The 18758-nt window shown below is 39.3% G+C and overlaps 1 protein-coding gene across 2 annotated transcripts; it reads left to right on the forward strand.

Moving 5' to 3' along the window:
- Positions 1-1830: 1830 nt before the first annotated feature.
- On the forward strand, positions 1831-15117 carry LOC124856335 (migration and invasion inhibitory protein). 2 transcript variants are annotated; one of them, XM_047346677.1, is made up of 10 exons: positions 1845-1917; positions 2003-2174; positions 3896-4083; positions 6226-6325; positions 8479-8590; positions 8678-8757; positions 8850-8976; positions 11003-11099; positions 13354-13473; positions 14716-15117. In XM_047346677.1, exons 2-10 carry the CDS (start codon positions 2033-2035, stop codon positions 14842-14844), a joined length of 1095 nt encoding a protein of 364 aa, XP_047202633.1. In that variant the 5' UTR covers positions 1845-1917; positions 2003-2032; the 3' UTR covers positions 14845-15117. The 2 variants fall into 2 exon arrangements, with proteins under 2 accessions (XP_047202632.1, XP_047202633.1); XM_047346676.1 differs by having other exon boundaries at positions 1831-2174.
- Positions 15118-18758: the final 3641 nt, after the last annotated feature.

An 18758-nucleotide genomic window follows, 5' to 3' on the forward strand; every position in this document is an offset into this window, starting at 1 on the left:
ATTTCTCAACATGCTTTTATTATCTTGTTCAGCTTTTTATTGCATTTGATTTTTTTTGGTTCCTCGAAACAAACTGAATACTATGTTGTATTAAAAGGATGCCTCCTTTTTTGCTAGTTTCAAACGTACCTGAATTTTCTGAGACGTTCAAATTACAAATTGATTACAAATTGAAATCATAAAATAAGCAAAACACATTAAAAAACCTTCTAAACAATAGCTTAATAATTTAACATAGTAAATGCTAGTAAACGTAGCCATTGTTTTTTGTTTGTCTTACTTAAAATCAGACTGAACTTGTCTTTGCTTAGATCAAACTACATCATTTTTGTATTTCCATTTCCTAAATGCCAGAATAATGAAAGAGATATTTTTTGGAGAATTTTTGAAAACTTTTTCTGGCATTGGTTTTTAAAATGTATGACCTGGGTAATATTTTGGGTTACTTCAGCATATTTCTTATGGTAGTTTACTAGAATTTTGACCCATTCCACTTGACAGAACTGGTATAACTGGTTGGGTTTATAGGCCACCTTGCTAACACTCCTTTTCAGCTCATACCACAAATTTTCCTTTGTTGTCCTTGAGATGTTGCTTCAAAATGTTCACATTTTTTCCTAATGATGCCATCTATTTCGTGAGTTCACTAGTCCCTCCTGCAGCAAACCAATTACAATGCTGTCACCTCCATTCTTTACAGCTTTCTCTGCTTATCTCCAAATATAATGCTGGTCCTTATGGCCAAACACTTCTCATTTAGTTTCATCAGAGCGCAGCATATGTTTCCAAAAACTAAGGTCTTTGTACCTGAGGGCATTTGCAAACTGTACTCTGGCTTTTTATCATGCTTACAGGACTCGCTGTGAGTAATGACGCTCTCTCATCAGCTTCAGCCAGGAGCTTTACAAAGTTGTTTCCTTTTATTCTGGCACCGTTTCACAGCAAAACAAGTTATTCTCTGGGACACAGAACCCATCTCCTTCATGAACGGTGTCTTTAAACAGATAGCCCAGACTTCTCATTTGCTTAATTTCTTTGATTTTTCTAAGGTTGCCACACAAGGAAGCAGTACGTTTGAGGTGCGTCTAAAACTAAACCCACATCTGAGCCTCCATTTAACTGAAATGTTATTTAGCTTATCAGAAGCTGACAAAGCCATCACATCATCATCTGGGCATTCACACATTGTTCAAAGGCAAAGTTATCTTGCTGTCTATAAAATTCAGAAGTAATAAAAAGTTATCTGCCAAAGTTCTCTCTTTCTTGCTTTTCTAGCATTTAACAAATTGAAATATTTTTGTAGTCCTAACCAACCTAAAACAGAAAAAAATAAAGAATATCAGGCAGTGAGAAAAGAAAAGTATTTTTTAATAACATGTATTTTAATATCTGGTTTCAACTGCATATATAAACCTAGTTTTGGTGAGTGTTGACAGTTTTCTTCACTACCTGAAACAGTTCTCAGGTCATGTAGTACAAATAACTTAGAAAAGTATTGGTCAAAACAGATATTTTTTTCATCAGTTAGGTTCTGATGTTTTATACAACCTCATTGCCTAAACGGTGCTTAAGGGTTTGTACACCACATCGCTAGAAAGTTACTCAAATAAGCAAATAACTTCCAGAAGTATTGTTTATACTGGAACCCTGAACACGAATCTGTGGTCGTAGTTCGAACAAGTCACAGTGACTTTGTGGCGCCCTCTGTTGTCCAACACCCTCTAGTGCAGCTTGACTGAAATGTTCGCCTGTCTCTTTAAGAAACGCTTTCGACGGTTTCAAAGACTTTGCGTATGGAATTTTCTCAGCCAATCAAATCGCTGTTGTCAATGCGTTGTTATGGACGTGGTGGAGTCTGCGCGTTTGAAACACAACAGTTGTTAATCCATAGTACGTGTGTTTTATAAGTTGCTAAAGGTAGTTTTAGTTTCCATAACCTTCAAAAATGTCGACAGATCGAATAGTAGTTCTACGAGAACGTAACAAATATTTGTTAAAGCAGCTGAGGCAACAAAGAGAGAAGCTGGAGCGGATGAGCGGCAGCAGTTTGAGCCGCAAGAGGGGGAGAGAGGACGAGGAAGTGGATGAGAAGGAGGAGAGGAGGCATCCCGAAGTGATGGGAGACCGAAGTCCTGCAAGGGCAACCCTTGTCCAACCACCATTCAGATTTACTGGTAAATAAACTGTTAATTCGGGCCTATCGACGCATATTCACCAAGCTAGCTAACTCGTAGCTACAGAGAAGGAAGGCAGTTTTGGCTTCATATGACATTACTGTAAGTCTAAAGTAACGGAACACAAAATGACTTTGTGTAGAAGACGGGAGCAAACAGGTGTGTGGAGGCAGATTTTCTTAAGAACTGCACACTTTTGTAGTTGTAGTTCTTGTAGTCTAAAGATTATGACGAAAGGCAAAGCTAATCGTAAAGTATTTCAGCTGAACCGCTCAAAAAGTGACACTCACATTGTATAGATTTATTTCAAACAAAATGATATATTTCAAACATTTATTCTGTTCATTTGATTGTTATGGATAAGATTTGACAAATACTTCATATTACACAAAAGCTCATTTAAAAAAGGATGTTTAAATACACAATCAAGTGGAAGACTCCAGACATGACAGTTGTCCAGCAGATGATGACTGACACCTTCCACATGGAGGGTAACCCCCGAACGGGCTTTGCTGAAGAAGCTGGCTGTTTACAGAATGCTTGTACTGAAGTTGAAAGGGGTATGGAAAGTTGAGTGGAAGGATAAACAATGGTTAAAAAAAGCTGCAAATACAGGAGGGATAACTGTAGCATTTAGAGATATTATTCGTGGAGTCAGTGCTTTAACAACCACCACACAGGAACAGATCCAGGACATGGGCTCCAACTCTCACATTCTATGTGTTAAGCAATTTCTGAACCAGGGACAACTTCAGAACTATCGTACCTGGGTTAAATGAGAAAAAAACAGGGGTTTTGCTCAGTTGTTTATTTTCAGATAAAAGTAGATTTTGGATTTAATTTTTTTTTTCATCAAGATCTGAGAGTATGGAAGAAGAGTGAAGAGGCACAGGACCGGTATGAAATGCATTGGGTCAGGAAAAATGTGGGTGGCGTAGTCATCTGTTCCTGTTGCTCCCCTTTGTTTTGTCAAGGTTTTGTCAGTGCAGCCGTCTACTGGGAAAGTGTAGAGCACTTCATGCTTTCTTCTGCTGAGAAGCCTTCTGGGGCTGTTGATTTTCATTTTCCAGGAGAAACTGGTCCCTGCACTAACTACCTAAAGCACCCAACAACCTGGGCTTCATTGGTTACATTCTAAATTATTTAAATGCACTTTTTAATTCATAATCATTCATTTTAATCTAGCTTTCAAAAACAAAATATCCTAGTTTATTGCATTAATTTTATAACAATTTTAATATCAAAGATGAGGCATGCAAGTTACCTTGACTATATTTGTAATCTTTTATGTACGGTAAATAACGTTTTGAATATATCCCCTGAATGCAACTTAATTGTACTGATTATGGGAACGTTTCTTTTACTTGTGCCGCAAATTTGGCCCTCCTGAATTTGTTTGGTCGTTGTTGTGTTGCTTACTATTGAGAACTTTGACAAGTGTATTTTTGAAGTTACAAACAACTTGTTGGGTTAAGATATAGACGTATTCTTAAATACAGTAATTAAACAACACTGAGTCCATTTAACTACTTGTCTCTTTTCTTGTTTAAAGTAGCTCTGTGATGTTTGTGTACAGCTAAGGCAAACACACACCATCATATATATTTATATCTATATATTATACATATATATATAGATATATATACACATAGATATTTGGTGTTATGCATGTGATGATTAAAATATTCCTGAAGCTTTGGTACCCTTTTTTTTTTTATCAGATACCGAAGAGATGCACATAGGTCCCCCTTCCAATTCCTCCAGTCATTCTGGGACCTCTAGACGAAGAGTACCTGCTGTACCTACAACACTGACAGACAGCCACAGGAATCCTCAAGACTATTACACACCAGCAGACCCCAGGCCACTCAGTATCCAGTCTTTCGGAGTTATGCACAATAAACTCCAGGTAAGCACATAAACAGCATCTCTGCCATGACCCTGTTTCCTGAATCCCATTAGCGGTTTAATAAATAAATAGTTGTCACCTGCAAAATACACCTCATTTATAGTATTTTGACATTTGGGCGCTGTTCACATCTGTCTGGGTAGCGCTGCATACAGGTATGAATGTATTGTTTCTTTAGACCACCTTTAGAGGTGGCCTGGGGCACTTGTATCTGTATTAGCTAACCTTACATCTGTCCTGAGACAAACAGAAAGACCACGCATGGTTTTACGTGACTCCCCCCAGCGAATTTACCTGAAAAAAAAATCTAGAAGCTGTGTTTCTGCTGTCAGCTGATCTAAAACAATGGTAAATACAACTTTCTGGTACTCTCCAAAGACAGAATTGTTTCCTGTGCAAATGTTTTACTGAGCTAAAAGAGAAACAAAATAAAACACATTCTGACAAGTTGAGATTGTATAGATCAGCTGATATCAGATCTCCGTACATATACTGGTGAGGGAGTTTTTTTCTCTGATGGCATTTATGTTTTTTGTGAGCTGGTTTAACCCGCTGTGATCACTGGATCGTAAAATAGCTCGTGCAAAGCACAAAATCTGCATGTGGTACTTCCATTTATTTTTATGCAGCACTATTTCTGTACACTTAACAAAACGTGCAGGCAATCCATCAGCTGCTTTTCTGCAGTGTTTGTTTTATGAGTTGTTGAGTTAAAACGTCTAAGGCACCGATGCTGAGCTTTTTAAGTCCCGCATTATTAGTTGTTTTTCTTTTTTTTCACTTTTAATGTCAAATGTATTTATAGCAGCAAAGTGCTGTAAAAGAAAATGGGGAAATGCTTAACATAAAACGATGAAATATCAAATACATGCATTAACTATTAAAAACAAGGCAAAGCAAATAATGCGGTCAAATTTCAGATAGATCCAAATGCCAAGGAAAATACATGAGTCTTTAAAAGCGATTTAAAAGTTTTTGCAGAGGGAAGCTATGAAACTGGAGCAGCCTCAGCAAAAGCTCAGTCATCTCTTTCACATTGAGTCTATAAACTACACAGATGAGCTTAGAAAGAGTTTGTCACTGAAATTAAGGCAACTCAGATGAATCTCAGTCGTGTCTGAATAACGACTTTGTTTTAACGCATCTGTGATGTCTCAAACACATCTGTTGATGACCTGGTGACTGCTTAGCTGACAGTCCACTCTGTGACTGCCACATTTTATTTTCATGGAAAGCAGTTAACTGAGATCACTCAGGATGGATTTTAATGCCAGGTATGAATTGTTGTTAGGCTGGTCTGCTTACAATCTGATCAGCTAGGATACATAATATCATGTCTAAACAGGTCATTGTTTCACTTGTCTCAGAGTACTTCAACTTTAAATCGGCAATGAGCGCATTTGGGAATTAAAGAGAAAATATTATTTTAAAAAAACATCTTATTTATAGTAAAGCATACATTTTTATGCCTAAAATTGAACTAATTTTACCAGAATGTCGTTAGATGAGGGTAATTACCTGACTAATTTGACTGAATCTGACTGTTTTGGATGATATTTTAATGTATTAAATTAGACTGGATTGAATGAATTTGGCCAGGAGGTGACTTCTGTTGCTATATACAAATAAAAATTGAACTGAATTTAAAGGAAACCTGAAAGCTTGACGCCCACTCACAAATTTACAGTAAATATGTGATGCATTACTGATATTTCGATCAAAATGAACATATAAGTAAGTTTTATTTCCTTAGTAAACCACTTGTCCGAGTAGTCATTTAAAACGTGGAAGTCATTGTTCAGAAATCTTACCGGAGTTTCCAACTTGGAAATTTTACTTGTTGGGGCGCTTTGTTTCAGATTTCACCTTCATTTGTTGGGGTTTCCAGTCTCATGTTTGTTGAAAATAGCTTCATTAAGTGTACTGATGTTTGCACTGACTGCTTTACTAAAAGCTGTACAAAAAGAGAGCTTAAAAAGTCTTCATAAATATGTCATCCTACGTGTTCGTGATAGTGGAAAAATACAAATCGGTTTGATTGTTTTGGGGAGCTGCTGTATAGATACCCACCTACTAATATAAAGGTGAATATTATGGAGAACGGCTGATCTGAAACATGATGGCTGCTGTGTTTGCTTTTAGGTCCAAAGTCGAGTCAGGTTTCAGTCGGATGAATTTGAAAACAAGCCTGCATCAGACAGACATCACGTGCAGCCTTTACTTGGGTATGATTGGATAGCAGGTAAACCTCATTTATTCAGCTGACAGTACTATACAGTACTATTTTGAAGTCTTGATTCATCACTCATTTCCTTACATTTTGCTTCCAAAGAGCCTGGGTCTCCTGTTGTATTTTCAATGGTTTTGGTTGATTGGTCGACAGCATTTCTGAAAATCTTTCAAAGTTTGACCTTTTATGTATTTTTCTGTTGTGTTCTCTGCATTTGATTTGTCTCGGAAGTTAAACTTGGATCTGGGAATGACCTCGTGCCTGAGTTGAGTCTAGTCTAGCTAGTTTCAGCTCAGAAAACCAGTGGGATTGCTTATTGCTATGCTGCTGGCTGGTAAACAATGTATTTCTCTCCAACACTAAACATGTTGGAACATGTTCACAGACAGAGGTTGTACAGTACCATGTGTGCCACTGGTTTAATCAGATACTATGAGATGTGCTGATAAACAGTTTGTTCTTGCAACTTCCACTGTGTTTCTATGCACAGCAGCCATATTGAATCTGTATCCTCTGCCCTTCTAGTTGAATTTCCAACTTTCAGATTGGGTTTTTACCAAGAAAGTCCAAATTCTGAGTACAAAAAGAAAGCACCATTAGTCCAATATCTGGCGTTTTGTTTGTTTGTTGAGTCACCTGTCTGACTCATTTTTTTCTTCCTAAACTGAAACAGATTAACCAGAGTTGTGTTTATGAAAAATAGACAATTTAATCAAGAACAAATTTCTTTATGTAGCACTTGAGGCACTATGGTTCAGAGCCACTATTTGTTTTATTTCTTTCGCTGAATTGAATATGAAATACCAACAAGATGATGCCATAACAGCTATTAGGTGAAAGTTTTTGCGTAAATTAGAAAATTGTCTGAAGGCTGATGCATTTCTCAGGTCCTGTTTTAGATCTTTGCAGGATTTTTCTCCTGTTTGTCAGAGAGATGACTTTAAGATACTTTTCATCTGCTCTAGATAGTTTTTAGGTCTGATATTTCCCCAGTTGTCCACTTTCCTTCAGTTTTAAAACACTCAATATGCTGTCATGGTCTGGTAAAAGTACTGGACTGATAATGAGTAAAAAAAAGAAATTCTGAAAGCCTGGAGCACTGTTGATAGGAAAGTGTGGCTCTTTGGAAAGCAAATGAGAAGAAAGTATTAGCGGTGATCAAAAACTTTCCCCCTCTACTTTAAAGAGGACATATCATGCTTTTAAATAAAAATGTTCACCCTTAAATCAGTTGTGGTCTACATAAAGTGGAACTGCAATGCTTTGGTCTAAACTCATGTTATTGTAGCTTCACAGGGTCCCCTTTTAGCCCTGTTCTGAGGTGCGTCTGAGAGCAACTCGTTTTGGTGCCGTCTCTTTAAATGCTGTTAAGGCCTTTCACACACACCCACCCTCCAGGTCAAGGAGTGCTGCACTAAGAACCGTTCAGCCATTTTTGTCGTTTGATAACAACTATGTAGCACCGCAGAAACAAGACAAAAACGGCAAAAACAATGCAAAACTGTTTATGTAATAATAATATTCAAAACACGCAGTGTGGTCCGGTCCACTAACATGAGCAGAAGGCACGATGCTACTGCTATCGAAACAATGGCCAGGACGTCATATCAACACACAACAAATTTATGTCTAAGGTAAAGTTTGCTGTGATCTTATCGTTATTTGCAGCTTAACGCTTTGCTGTGTCCGTCATTTCTATTTATAGAAGGAACTGACCCCTTAATCAGATGAAGTCTGATGGGGCTCTGATGCTGGGTGGCGGTGTAATGAATAGTGTGGGTTAATACACCCAACAACAGAACCGAACTTATCCTCTTTCGGTGTCGGCATACTTGAGCTTGGACTACAAAATCGCAACAAGAAATAAACATGGCAGATACACGAAATTGATTGCTGTTCCGCAGCAAATACTGTGACGCAACAATTGGAAAAACGTAACAGATGATAGAGCAAACTGAACGGACTGAAAAAATATGACCCAAACTGAATATAAAGATGTCTCCGCAACACCTGGAGAGACTAAATTCAACTTTTCCGCACTCCTACAGACTCAAAGTACACAACAAAATGTAGCCTGGCATACCTGGCATTAAGTGAATTTTGCATGATATGTCCCCTTTAAATCTTGAGTTGATGACTGACGGTTGCGTTCTTTTTCTTATAAGGAGTACTAGATACTGAGGACTCCTTGGCAGAGCGTTCTGACGAGTTCTTCAATGATCTCCGCATGTTTCGATCGATCAATAAAGACAAGTGTATTCACCCTGGACCAGCAGAGTGAGTCTCCTTACCACATTGCTCATGTTAACCAGAATTTACAAGGTGCCCGCGACTAACAGCGGCTTTGTCGTCTGACACTTTTAGATCTTTTGAGGAAAACCATCTTTTCCCACCACTCCTAACAGATGAGGACGATAGAGCAGCGAACACAGACACGCACCAGTGTAAGATGGATTATTTATTTGATTAGACTCACTGTTTTGATTATCTCATGTGGTCCAGCACTTCCCCCTCTGTGTGCTTTCCTTTTGTTCAGGTACATTTTCCTACAGGATCAACAGCAGGCTGTTTCCTGTCCCACTCCACTCTCAGGAATGCTGCCCAGTGTGCAAAAAGTACAAATCCTCCCACCCTCACACTGCAGCAGAACCAGCTCTGATCAGGTACTGAAGATGTGAACTTTGACCCTTTCATGCAGGGAATTGTGATTAAATAAAAAAATATTATTTTTTGCTCTTAAACTAATGTGGGCAAATATTGTACCATTGTCTTATATTATTAGGTGTAGCACTCTTCAGTCTGTGCTCTCAGCATGCTCCTGTCTTATTTGTCCCCCATTCAGGACTTTGCTCTTGTTCCTTCAGACCCTCCCTACTTCCCTCTATTGAACTGTGCATTTTACCAACATTTCCACAAGAAAAATAACATCCATGGCACTAAAAAGGAAACGAAAACCGACAATGAACTCTGTTATACAAGCCTAATTACAATAAGCTGCTATAATGACACAAGGCTCCCACTGGGAAAAAGGTTCTCATTGAGCTTCCAGACATCTGAAGTTTTGCGTTCTTGTATCTTTGAGCTCTGTCAGGTGGTAAATCCTCGACTTCATTAGCATCCTAAGCTACTTGAGCATCCTCGTCTCTCTCAGCATCCTCGGCTCCACCTACGCTACATTGAGTTCATCCCCATCCTTCCTTTTCAGAGAGGCATTCATAGACCCGGTCACTATCACCACACTCACCTGAACTTGCATAGTAGCTCCCCTTCCCTACCTGCAGGTCTTCCTGTCATCTACTGTACTTCAGTCTTACAAAACATAAGGAGACAAACCCCAACAAACAATTGAACTAATTTACAAAATAAATATTGTTGTTATGAAAATTATAAGTTACAGTCTAAGAAAAGTGGTCTCTTTGACTACCGGAGAGGTGTTTTCAAAAGCAATATAGCACCAGGATTGGTAGAAATATAAGGTTCAGACAGATGATTAATTGAATTCGTTTTTAGTTGTTAATTAGTGTTTATTTTTTTTACCTGTGTCATACTCTTAACAGTTTTGTCCAATTGTTGGCCATGTGTGGTCGAACAAATTTGTTTGTGGACTTACAACGTTTGATCAGCAGGTGGCAGCTCATAGGGCGACTAACTAGAGTCCAGCGAAATAAGTGGCTTAGGTGCAAGTGTACCACTAGTACCCACAGACATACCAGAGAATGAAGTCATGGCGTACTGTTGTGACAACGATGCAGGAAAAGGTTGCCTCTGAAACCACCGACAAACAACAAACCAGTCGGCGCTTGCTGGAAAACATTTTCAGGTGTCTGAAATAGAGACCCAGTGTTACTTTTCATTTTTTCAAGCCGTTTTAGTTCAAAACCGTGTTGGCATCTCACCAAAAATTCTCAGTTTGGTGAAATCGATCATAGAAATATAAAATTAAAAATAATTTTGGCTTAAAATAAGTTGTCTCACATTAAATGATGTTGACTTTGATACTCCAAGACAACGTGCGCAGAAGATGCCCCGTTTACTAACATATACTAATAGTACAGACTTATTTTGGAAAAGATATATAAAAAATTATTAATCCTTCTGGTGTCTTTCTGAGTCCGTCCCATGTTTTATTCTCAACTGATCTCGGACTCATCCGCTGTATTTTCCTGCATTCGTTGATAGTTTTTTTTAAAGTCTTTTTTATTAACAATACTACAAGGATGCTACAGATTTATTTTAGCACGTCTTATATAAATATGTTTTGGGGAAATTTCTCTCGTTTCATAATCACATATCTATTCCGGGGGGATTCTGTTATATTACGTCCTATCTGTCTCTGTCCTTCCGTCCGTCTGTCCATCCCTCCCAGTTTGTGTCATTTCTACATTCTGTATTAAGAGCCTGACCTCTGCTGAAAAGTCTGCAGCAAACCTACTTGGACATTTTTGTATTTATAACCTAAAATGAATTTAGAACACTGGAAATGTGTAGTATTTTTACAAGAAAACGGAAAAACATTTTTAAAAATGTCTGTATTATCAGGTGGTTCCCTTCCTAAAACTCACATGGATCCTGTTTGTGTTGGCGTGTTTTCTAAATTTCAACCTAAAGTATGCGACAATGAATAAATTGTTACTACCTGATGTTACATCTTTACTTCTCTGTTTTGTTTTTTTATTGAATTTTTTAAAGGGTCAGCATTCCTCGCACCAACCTCCTGCCACCTTACAAGTACAATGCTCATCGGCGAAGCAGCTTTGATCCTTCAGACAGTTTGGGATTACCATCAGTGAGTTAGAATTAAAAGATAAAATGATTAATGCTAATGGTGTCTCTCTAAGTCTGTCCCTTTGTTTTATACTCATCCACTGTCTCTTCCTGCCTTTTCTTGGGTTCCTCCTCTGCATCTGTCTCTGTGTGCATCAAATATAACAATAATCTTGCTTTAAACATTCAAACTTTTTACATACTTTAGTAGAATAACACGCCCTGGTTAATTGTGGACCCCTCTATGGCAGAGTGACATTCTGCAGATTTAACAACTTGGAAAGTGCTGTGTCTTAGTTTCTGGGCGCTCTAGACCAGTTTCAAAGCCCAGAAATGCTCATAATGAATGTCAGCGTGGCATCAAAACAAGATGATTGAGCAATGTTTCAAGATTCACCTGGTTTCTGGAGCTGCTTTAAGGGATAAGTGGGTGTAACATATGGCCTACATATGGTTGCAGTCATCTTAAATTAAACCAAACATGCCTTTATATAAGACTGTTGATAGATGTTCATGTCCTTGTGCTGCAGTAAAACTTTAGCTACAGGGGTTGGACAATGAAACTGAAACACCTGGTTTTAGACCACAATAATTTATTAGTATGGTGTAGGGCCTCCTTTTGCAGCCAATACAGCGTCAATTTGTCTTGGGAATGACATATACAAGTCCTGCACAATGGTCAGAGGGATTTTAAGCCATTCTTCTTGCAGGATAGTGACCAGGTCACTACGTGATACTGGTGGAGGAAAACGTTTCCTGACTCGCTCCTCCAAAACACCCCAAAGTGGCTCAATAATATTTAAATCTGGTGACTGTGCAGGCCATGGGAGATGTTCAACTTCACTTTCATGTTCATCAAACCAATCTTTCACCAGTCTTGCTGTGTGTATTGGTGCATTGTCATCCTGATACACGGCACCACCTTCAGGATACAATGTTTGAATCATTGGATGCACATGGTCCTCAAGAATGGTCCGGTAGTCCTTGGCAGTGACTCACCCATCTAGCACAAGTATTGGGCCAAGGGAATGCCAAGATATGGCAGCCCAAACCATCACTGATCCACCCCCATGCTTCACTCTGGGCATGCAACAGTCTGGATGGTACGCTTCTTTGGGGCTTCTCCACACCGTAACTCTCCCGGATGTGGGGAAAACAGTAAAAGTGGACTCATCAGAGAACAATACATGTTTCACATTGTCCACAGCCCAAGGTTTGCGCTCCTTGCACCATTAAAACCAACGTTTGGCATTGGTATGAGTGACCAAAGGTTTGGCTACAGCAGCCCGGCCGTGTATATTGACCCTGTGGAGCTCCTGATGGACAGTTCTGGTGGAAACAGGAGAGTTGAGGTACACATTTAATTCTGCCGTGATTTGGGCAGCCGTGGTTTTATGTTTTTTGGATACAATCCAGGTTAGCACCCGAACATCCCTTTCAGACAGCTTCCTCTTGCGTCCACAGTTAATCCTGTTGGATGTGGTTCGTCCTTCTTGGTGGTATGCTGACATTACCCTGGATACCGTGGTTCTTTATACATCACAAAGACTTGCTGTCTTGGTCACAGATGCGCCAGCAAGACGTGCACCAACAATTAGTCCTCTTTTGAACTCTGGTATGTCACCCATAATGTTGTGTACATTTCAATATTTTGAGCAAAACTGTGCTCTTACCCTGCTAATTGAACCTTCACACTCTGCTCTTACTGGTGCAATGTGCAATCAATGAAGACTGGCTACCAGACTGGTCCAATTTAGCCATGAAACCTCCCACACTAAAATGACAGGTGTTTCAGTTTCATTGTCCAACCCCTGTACATCAACTGCAGAAAGAGTTTTTTGTGCATCATGTTATCTCTTGAAGGGTTGTTACAGTAGACGTGGATGAGGTGTAATCTGAATGTCTAACAAGTCAAATTAAGCTGAAGCTGCTCGTTACACATTGAAAATATAAATTTTTTAATGGGGCCACGACATGCTGTGTAGCAATAGAGCAGGCGCCTTATATCCAGAGGCTGTAGCTCTCCACCCAAACATCTGGGGTTCGATTCCCAACCTTGGGCTGCATGCCTCCCCTCCTGTCAATAGACACCAAAAATGTCTCAAAAATATGTTTAAGCTCTGCTGCAATGATTGATACATATGAAAACATTGCTGCATAAAATGTGTGTGTGTTACTGCTGAGGATGCTAAAAAGATTATTTTGAGTAAAATAAAGAGGCTATTTGAATGCAGCTCCTGGATCTTGCTGTCACTAATCTTGTTGTCCTTGTACAGCACTGTCTCTCAGGATGGTCAAATGCAGGTCAGAACATCCTGCCGCCACCCAGCAACCTCGACCTGCGGAGCAGTATTAGAACAAAGAACTCTGATGGCTCCCTGAGCCAAGAACTGCAGGTGAGACTCAGAAAACCTTGTAATGTACTCCATCTACAGGAAAAGTACCAGATCATCAGTTTGAGAAATGTTGAAACAATTCTCACACAAACCAATCATGTCCATTTTGGCATATGAGCAGAATAGGAGAAATAAATCTTTTATTGTAGTGGCATGATTGAACACTGAAAGTTTTAGAAAATACAACCTTTCATTTGACTACATTTATTCACTGGGGGAAACAGTCTCCTGTAGAGGAAAATGTATTAATCCATGGCTTCCTGTTCCACTGGGATATAAATATAATGTGGCACAGAGGCCCGTTTCTTTGAGACACTGCCCACTACACTAGATGAGGACCCGTATTTATCTTGGTGCCACACTCAGTGAGCAGGATGGTGAAAGAGGTAAGACAGAGCAATGTTTGAGAACTGCAGCGAAGAGTTGCTTCTTTGGGTCACCGAGTTGCCATAACAACCATTAAACACTGTTCATATTCCAAGTCATTTCTTGTAGGATGTGAAAAAATCCAGTTCTCTCCTGCCATCAGAAATGTAAACATGGAGTTTGGTAAACTTTTATGTGCTTTGGTTTGTGTGAGCTTTTCACCAACGAACACTCCAGGCTGCTTTGACAAAGTATGAATATGTGGAAAAGCATCTCATGCCTACAGTTAGACATGGCGGAGGATCTGTTATGCTCTGGGCCTATTACTCTTTCAAAGACTCCGAGATCCGTGTTATGGTGCATGGCATCCCGAACTCTGAAATACCAGGTGATTTTCCGGATGGACCAACAGAAAACTGCTCATTATTGGGTCTTTCAGCATAACACTAATCTAAGACATACAGCCACATCAACACAGAAAGGTTTCACCAGACACAAAATCCACCATCTCAGTCCCCAGATCTAAAACGTATAGAAAACCTGTATGTTGAGCTGAAGAGAAAGGACCATAAGAGAGGACCCAGGACCATGGATGATCTAAAGATCTCTCTCCAACCAGATGAAATGTAATAAGTGCTGTCCTTTTGGCAGGAGGCGTTTGTAACAGCAGGGTAACAAAAAACTGTGCCACTTTTGCCACTAATTATTATTATTATGGGTTTTTTTCCGGACAGCATAAATATACTTGAATTAAAGGTTCTTTTTTATTTTTCCCTTTGAGATCATTGCAAAAACGATTTAATTTTAAGGATTTTGACACATCTTCACCAAGAAATGCAAATAACTGTGGCTCACACTCTTCTTAATATTTTCCAGGACCTATCTTCACCCAGAAGGCACCAAAACCTTGAGCAGATCTCTGATGTGTGTCGTTTGGCTCATTATAACTTTCAGCACTTCTCTCCAAAGAGAAAGCCAAGAGGCCCTTCTTTCAATGTAGGGTGACAGATCATCTATGGATTTGTAAAGGATCAAAATCCGAGAAGCTTCAACATCATCATCAACCAAAACCGCTTACATTTACATTTTTAGTGGATCACCGTCTGTTTCCTCCAGATGTTTTTCTTGTACATTTGTTTTAAACAGGGAACTAAACATAAAGTCCATCATGTGTTGTAAATGTGTTGGAAAATTAGCCAACTCAAAAATCATGTTGCTTCATAGTTCCTTTTTTTTTTTTTTTTTTGCTTAAGTGAATTAAATCTCAAGCAGACATAACCCACATGTGATCGTTGTTTTTGTGGAAATGAGGCAAGAGTTAAACGGTTGCACCACAGTGGAGATGCACAGCATTTAACACAAGTCGACTGTTTTAGAATAACTTAAGGAGGGTTAAACATATGTTTCGAGCTGTGTCTTACAAAACTGAGGAAGTCACATTGAATCACTTCCAGTCTTCTTGTGATTGTTGCCCTCTCCAGCTGTGTGTTTGGCTCCTGGTTCTTTGCAAACTTCTGCTTTTAACTTCCTTAGTGCGGGACGAGAAGTCTTATAGTTCAGCAGGGCTAATGTACAATATAGAAGCTGTGCTTCACAGGAAACCACAACCACCTATACTTACTAACACTTATGTGCTTTTGAGATCCCACCTAGCACGGTGTAGGTTTGTGTCTAAAAGGCCAACCTTGTTGGATGTGTTTGCAATGATGGATTGATTCATAGTGTGTTCTTTGAGCACTCTGCTTCTGATTTTAAGTGACAGAGTTTCACTTTAAAAGATCCTTGCAGACGAGCCGTAATCATCCCATTACTGGGGGCTGAACTTCTCAGAAACTAAAGGGAAACATTTTCAGAAACGTACAAGCAAAGTGCACTAGGATCTCATCAGTAATAGTTTAGATTCTCGCCATGTTGCTGGTAATGAAAAGGCATTTTCCTCCTTCAGGAAATCCTCGGCTGCCATGCATATAAACAGGATCTGAAAGTGGCTTGAGAACAATAAATCCTCACTGTAATCATCATCATCCCTTAATATGTCTGTGGAGTAATAGCAACAACCTAACTACTACATTTTGGTATTTAAGGTGTTTGCCACATTAGCATGCGGCCTAATAAGAAGATCTGTGGTTGGAAAAAAAGAGCGGGCCTTGACTAACATAAGGTTTGTGTGTGTCATTTAAAAACTGACGCCCTACAATGAAAAAAATAGTCGTGTACTGTAAACTAAATCAGTGCAATAAAATGTGAAAGAGAAAGATTGTATGAAAACAACTTTTTTCTGCCTCTTCGGGCCACTTTCTGAGCCACAGCGTAGGTCAAAATGACTCAAGGTAAACAAAATAACTTGCACGAATGGACGAGTAAGGCAGCTTCTGTTTTACTTCAGAGCCAGAGAACATCTGAACACGTGGGAGGGGAAAGTTTATTCTGAAATGTCAGCATCACACAGGAACTAGCCGCTAGTCACAGGTGCAAGAAGATGCTGGGCACAACATGTTCAAGTACACCTCTGAGGCTGCAGTTATTTAACAGAAACACTTGGTAGAAGTAATGTTTAGTACATTCAACCTTTTCCATTTGTGATATTACACTCACAAAGTTCTATGTATTTAATTGGGACTAAATGTCTTTATTCACAGTCAGTATACACCCTGAAAATGACTCTTGCTTCTTCTTGACTCAGTTCTGAAGCTTTTTTTTGGGGGGGGGGGGGGGACTAGTGGCCTTTATTTGGAGTACACAAACAGGAAATGGGCAGAGAGAGAAGGGGGAAGAGTGTCGAACCCAGGGCGACTGTCGAGGACTAGCCTCTGCATGTGGGGCGGCTGCTTTACCGCTGCACCACGCAACGCCCCCTGTTGCAGCATTTAAATGCACCCAAATTCACACTGTTTTATCCCTCAGTGAAAGATTATTCAGACAGTGCTTTGCAAATGTATGCCTCCACCTTAAACATTTACACATTTCGTCATGTTAGAACCACAAACTCTGACGCATTCACAGTGATGTGTGCAAGTCTTTTCGTGTCTACCAGCTTTGTACATCAAAAGACTGGATTTCTTTGCCCATTTTTCTCAACAACATAGCTGAAGCTCAGTCGTATTGGTTGTAGAACACCTGTAAACATCGATTTTCATGTTTTACCATAGATTCTTATTAGATTTAGGTCTGTGCTTTGACCTGGTCTTTCTAATACATGAATATGCTTTAAGTTTAACCACTCCACTGAATGTTAAGGACTGTTGTCCTTCAGGTACCCTGCCCCAGTTTAACATCTGCTTTTTCTCCACCATTGACCTGTATTTAGGTCCATCTGTATTCCCATCTACATGTAATCTGACCAGCTTCCTTGTCCCTGCTGAAGAAAGTCCCCACGGCATGATGCTACCACCATCATGTTTCTCTGTGGGGATGATGTGTTTAGGGTATTGTGTAGTGTCACATTTTCTGCCGCACATAGCATTTTGCATGATGGCCAAACAGTTCAAATCTGGTCTCATCTGACCAGAGCACTTTCCTGCACATGTTTGTTGTGTCCCTGGCACGACCTGTGGACCTATTTTGGCTATACTCCAGATATGAACACCATAACCAGGCGATGACAAGGGGGTTCATTCTAAGATTAAATTACACACAGGCGGACTGCATTTACTAATAAAGCAATTGGTTGTCCTGGATTTTAGTTAAGTGTCTCAGAATAAAGAGGGCTTAATCCAAATACTCGCCACATTTTCCAAATTTTTATTTGAAAACTAAAACAAATTTTTTTCCTTTTTGTTCGCATTATTAATCTGTTTTGTGTTGCTCAGGTCTATCATACAATAAAACACCCTGAAGTTTGTTTGTAATGTAATGAAAGATCAAGTGTATGAATATTATTAAGAGGTGTTGTATGATAAAAATGCTTTTTTCCTAAGTGTGCACATGGAGCTCATGGTTCAGGTGATAATGTTGAGTTTTTTCTTTAAGGCCAGGCAAGTTTATTTGTACAGCACATTTCAGCAACAAGATAATTCAGAGTTCTTTACATAATGAAAACATAAGAAAACACAGAAAATAAATACATAGCATTGACATATGTTAAACAGCCAATGGCAACTATAAACAAATGGATTTATCCTTGATTTAAAAGAACTCAGGATTTCAACATTTTTACAGTTTTCTGGAAGTTTGTGGAGATTAATGGAGCGTAAGAACTGAATGCTACTTCTCCGTGTTTGGTTCTGATTCTGGGGATGCAGAGCAGATTTAAACCAGAAGACCAGAGTGGTCTGGAAAGTTGATACAATTACAACAAAGCTTTGATATATTTCGGTACTAGGCCATTCAGTGATTTATTAACTCACAGAAGTATTTTACAGTTTATTCTCTGAGACAGAGGGAGCCAGTGTAAGGACTTTAGACGGGGTGATGTGCTCTACTTTTTTGGTTTTAGTGAGGATGCAGGCAGCAGCACTCTGGGAGACTAAGGCAAATATAATTGTAAATGCTTAGAGAGCTTGTTCCAGGTTTAAAATTTATGCCAAACTTTCAGCCCTATGGAAATGCTCATCATGCAAAATTTCCTCAGCCTAAGAGGAAATCGATACAATTACCGTGTGTATTTTCCACCTGCCAATAAAGCAGCTGGTTTCAATAAGATTTGTCTCACTGAAGCTAAACTTTGGACTTTATTGATGACCTGTCCCTGAACAATTACCTAATGAGGTATTTGTAAACGCACTCTGTTCTAAATGTCTGTTTTTACCCACATAAAAACCTTCAAATTCAGTGGGACTTCATATAAGATCGGATGCTGCAGTTTTCCTGTATTCAGCTGCAGAAATCTCAGCACCATTGAACTTCAAGGCTTCAACGCTTGATAACCAGGTCAAATAAAACAAAATCAGCGTCTGTTGTCACTGTGTTCTCACTAACCT

The sequence above is a fragment of the Girardinichthys multiradiatus genome, chromosome 20 (genome assembly GCF_021462225.1).
Source record: "Girardinichthys multiradiatus isolate DD_20200921_A chromosome 20, DD_fGirMul_XY1, whole genome shotgun sequence".
NCBI lineage: Eukaryota > Metazoa > Chordata > Actinopteri > Cyprinodontiformes > Goodeidae > Girardinichthys > Girardinichthys multiradiatus.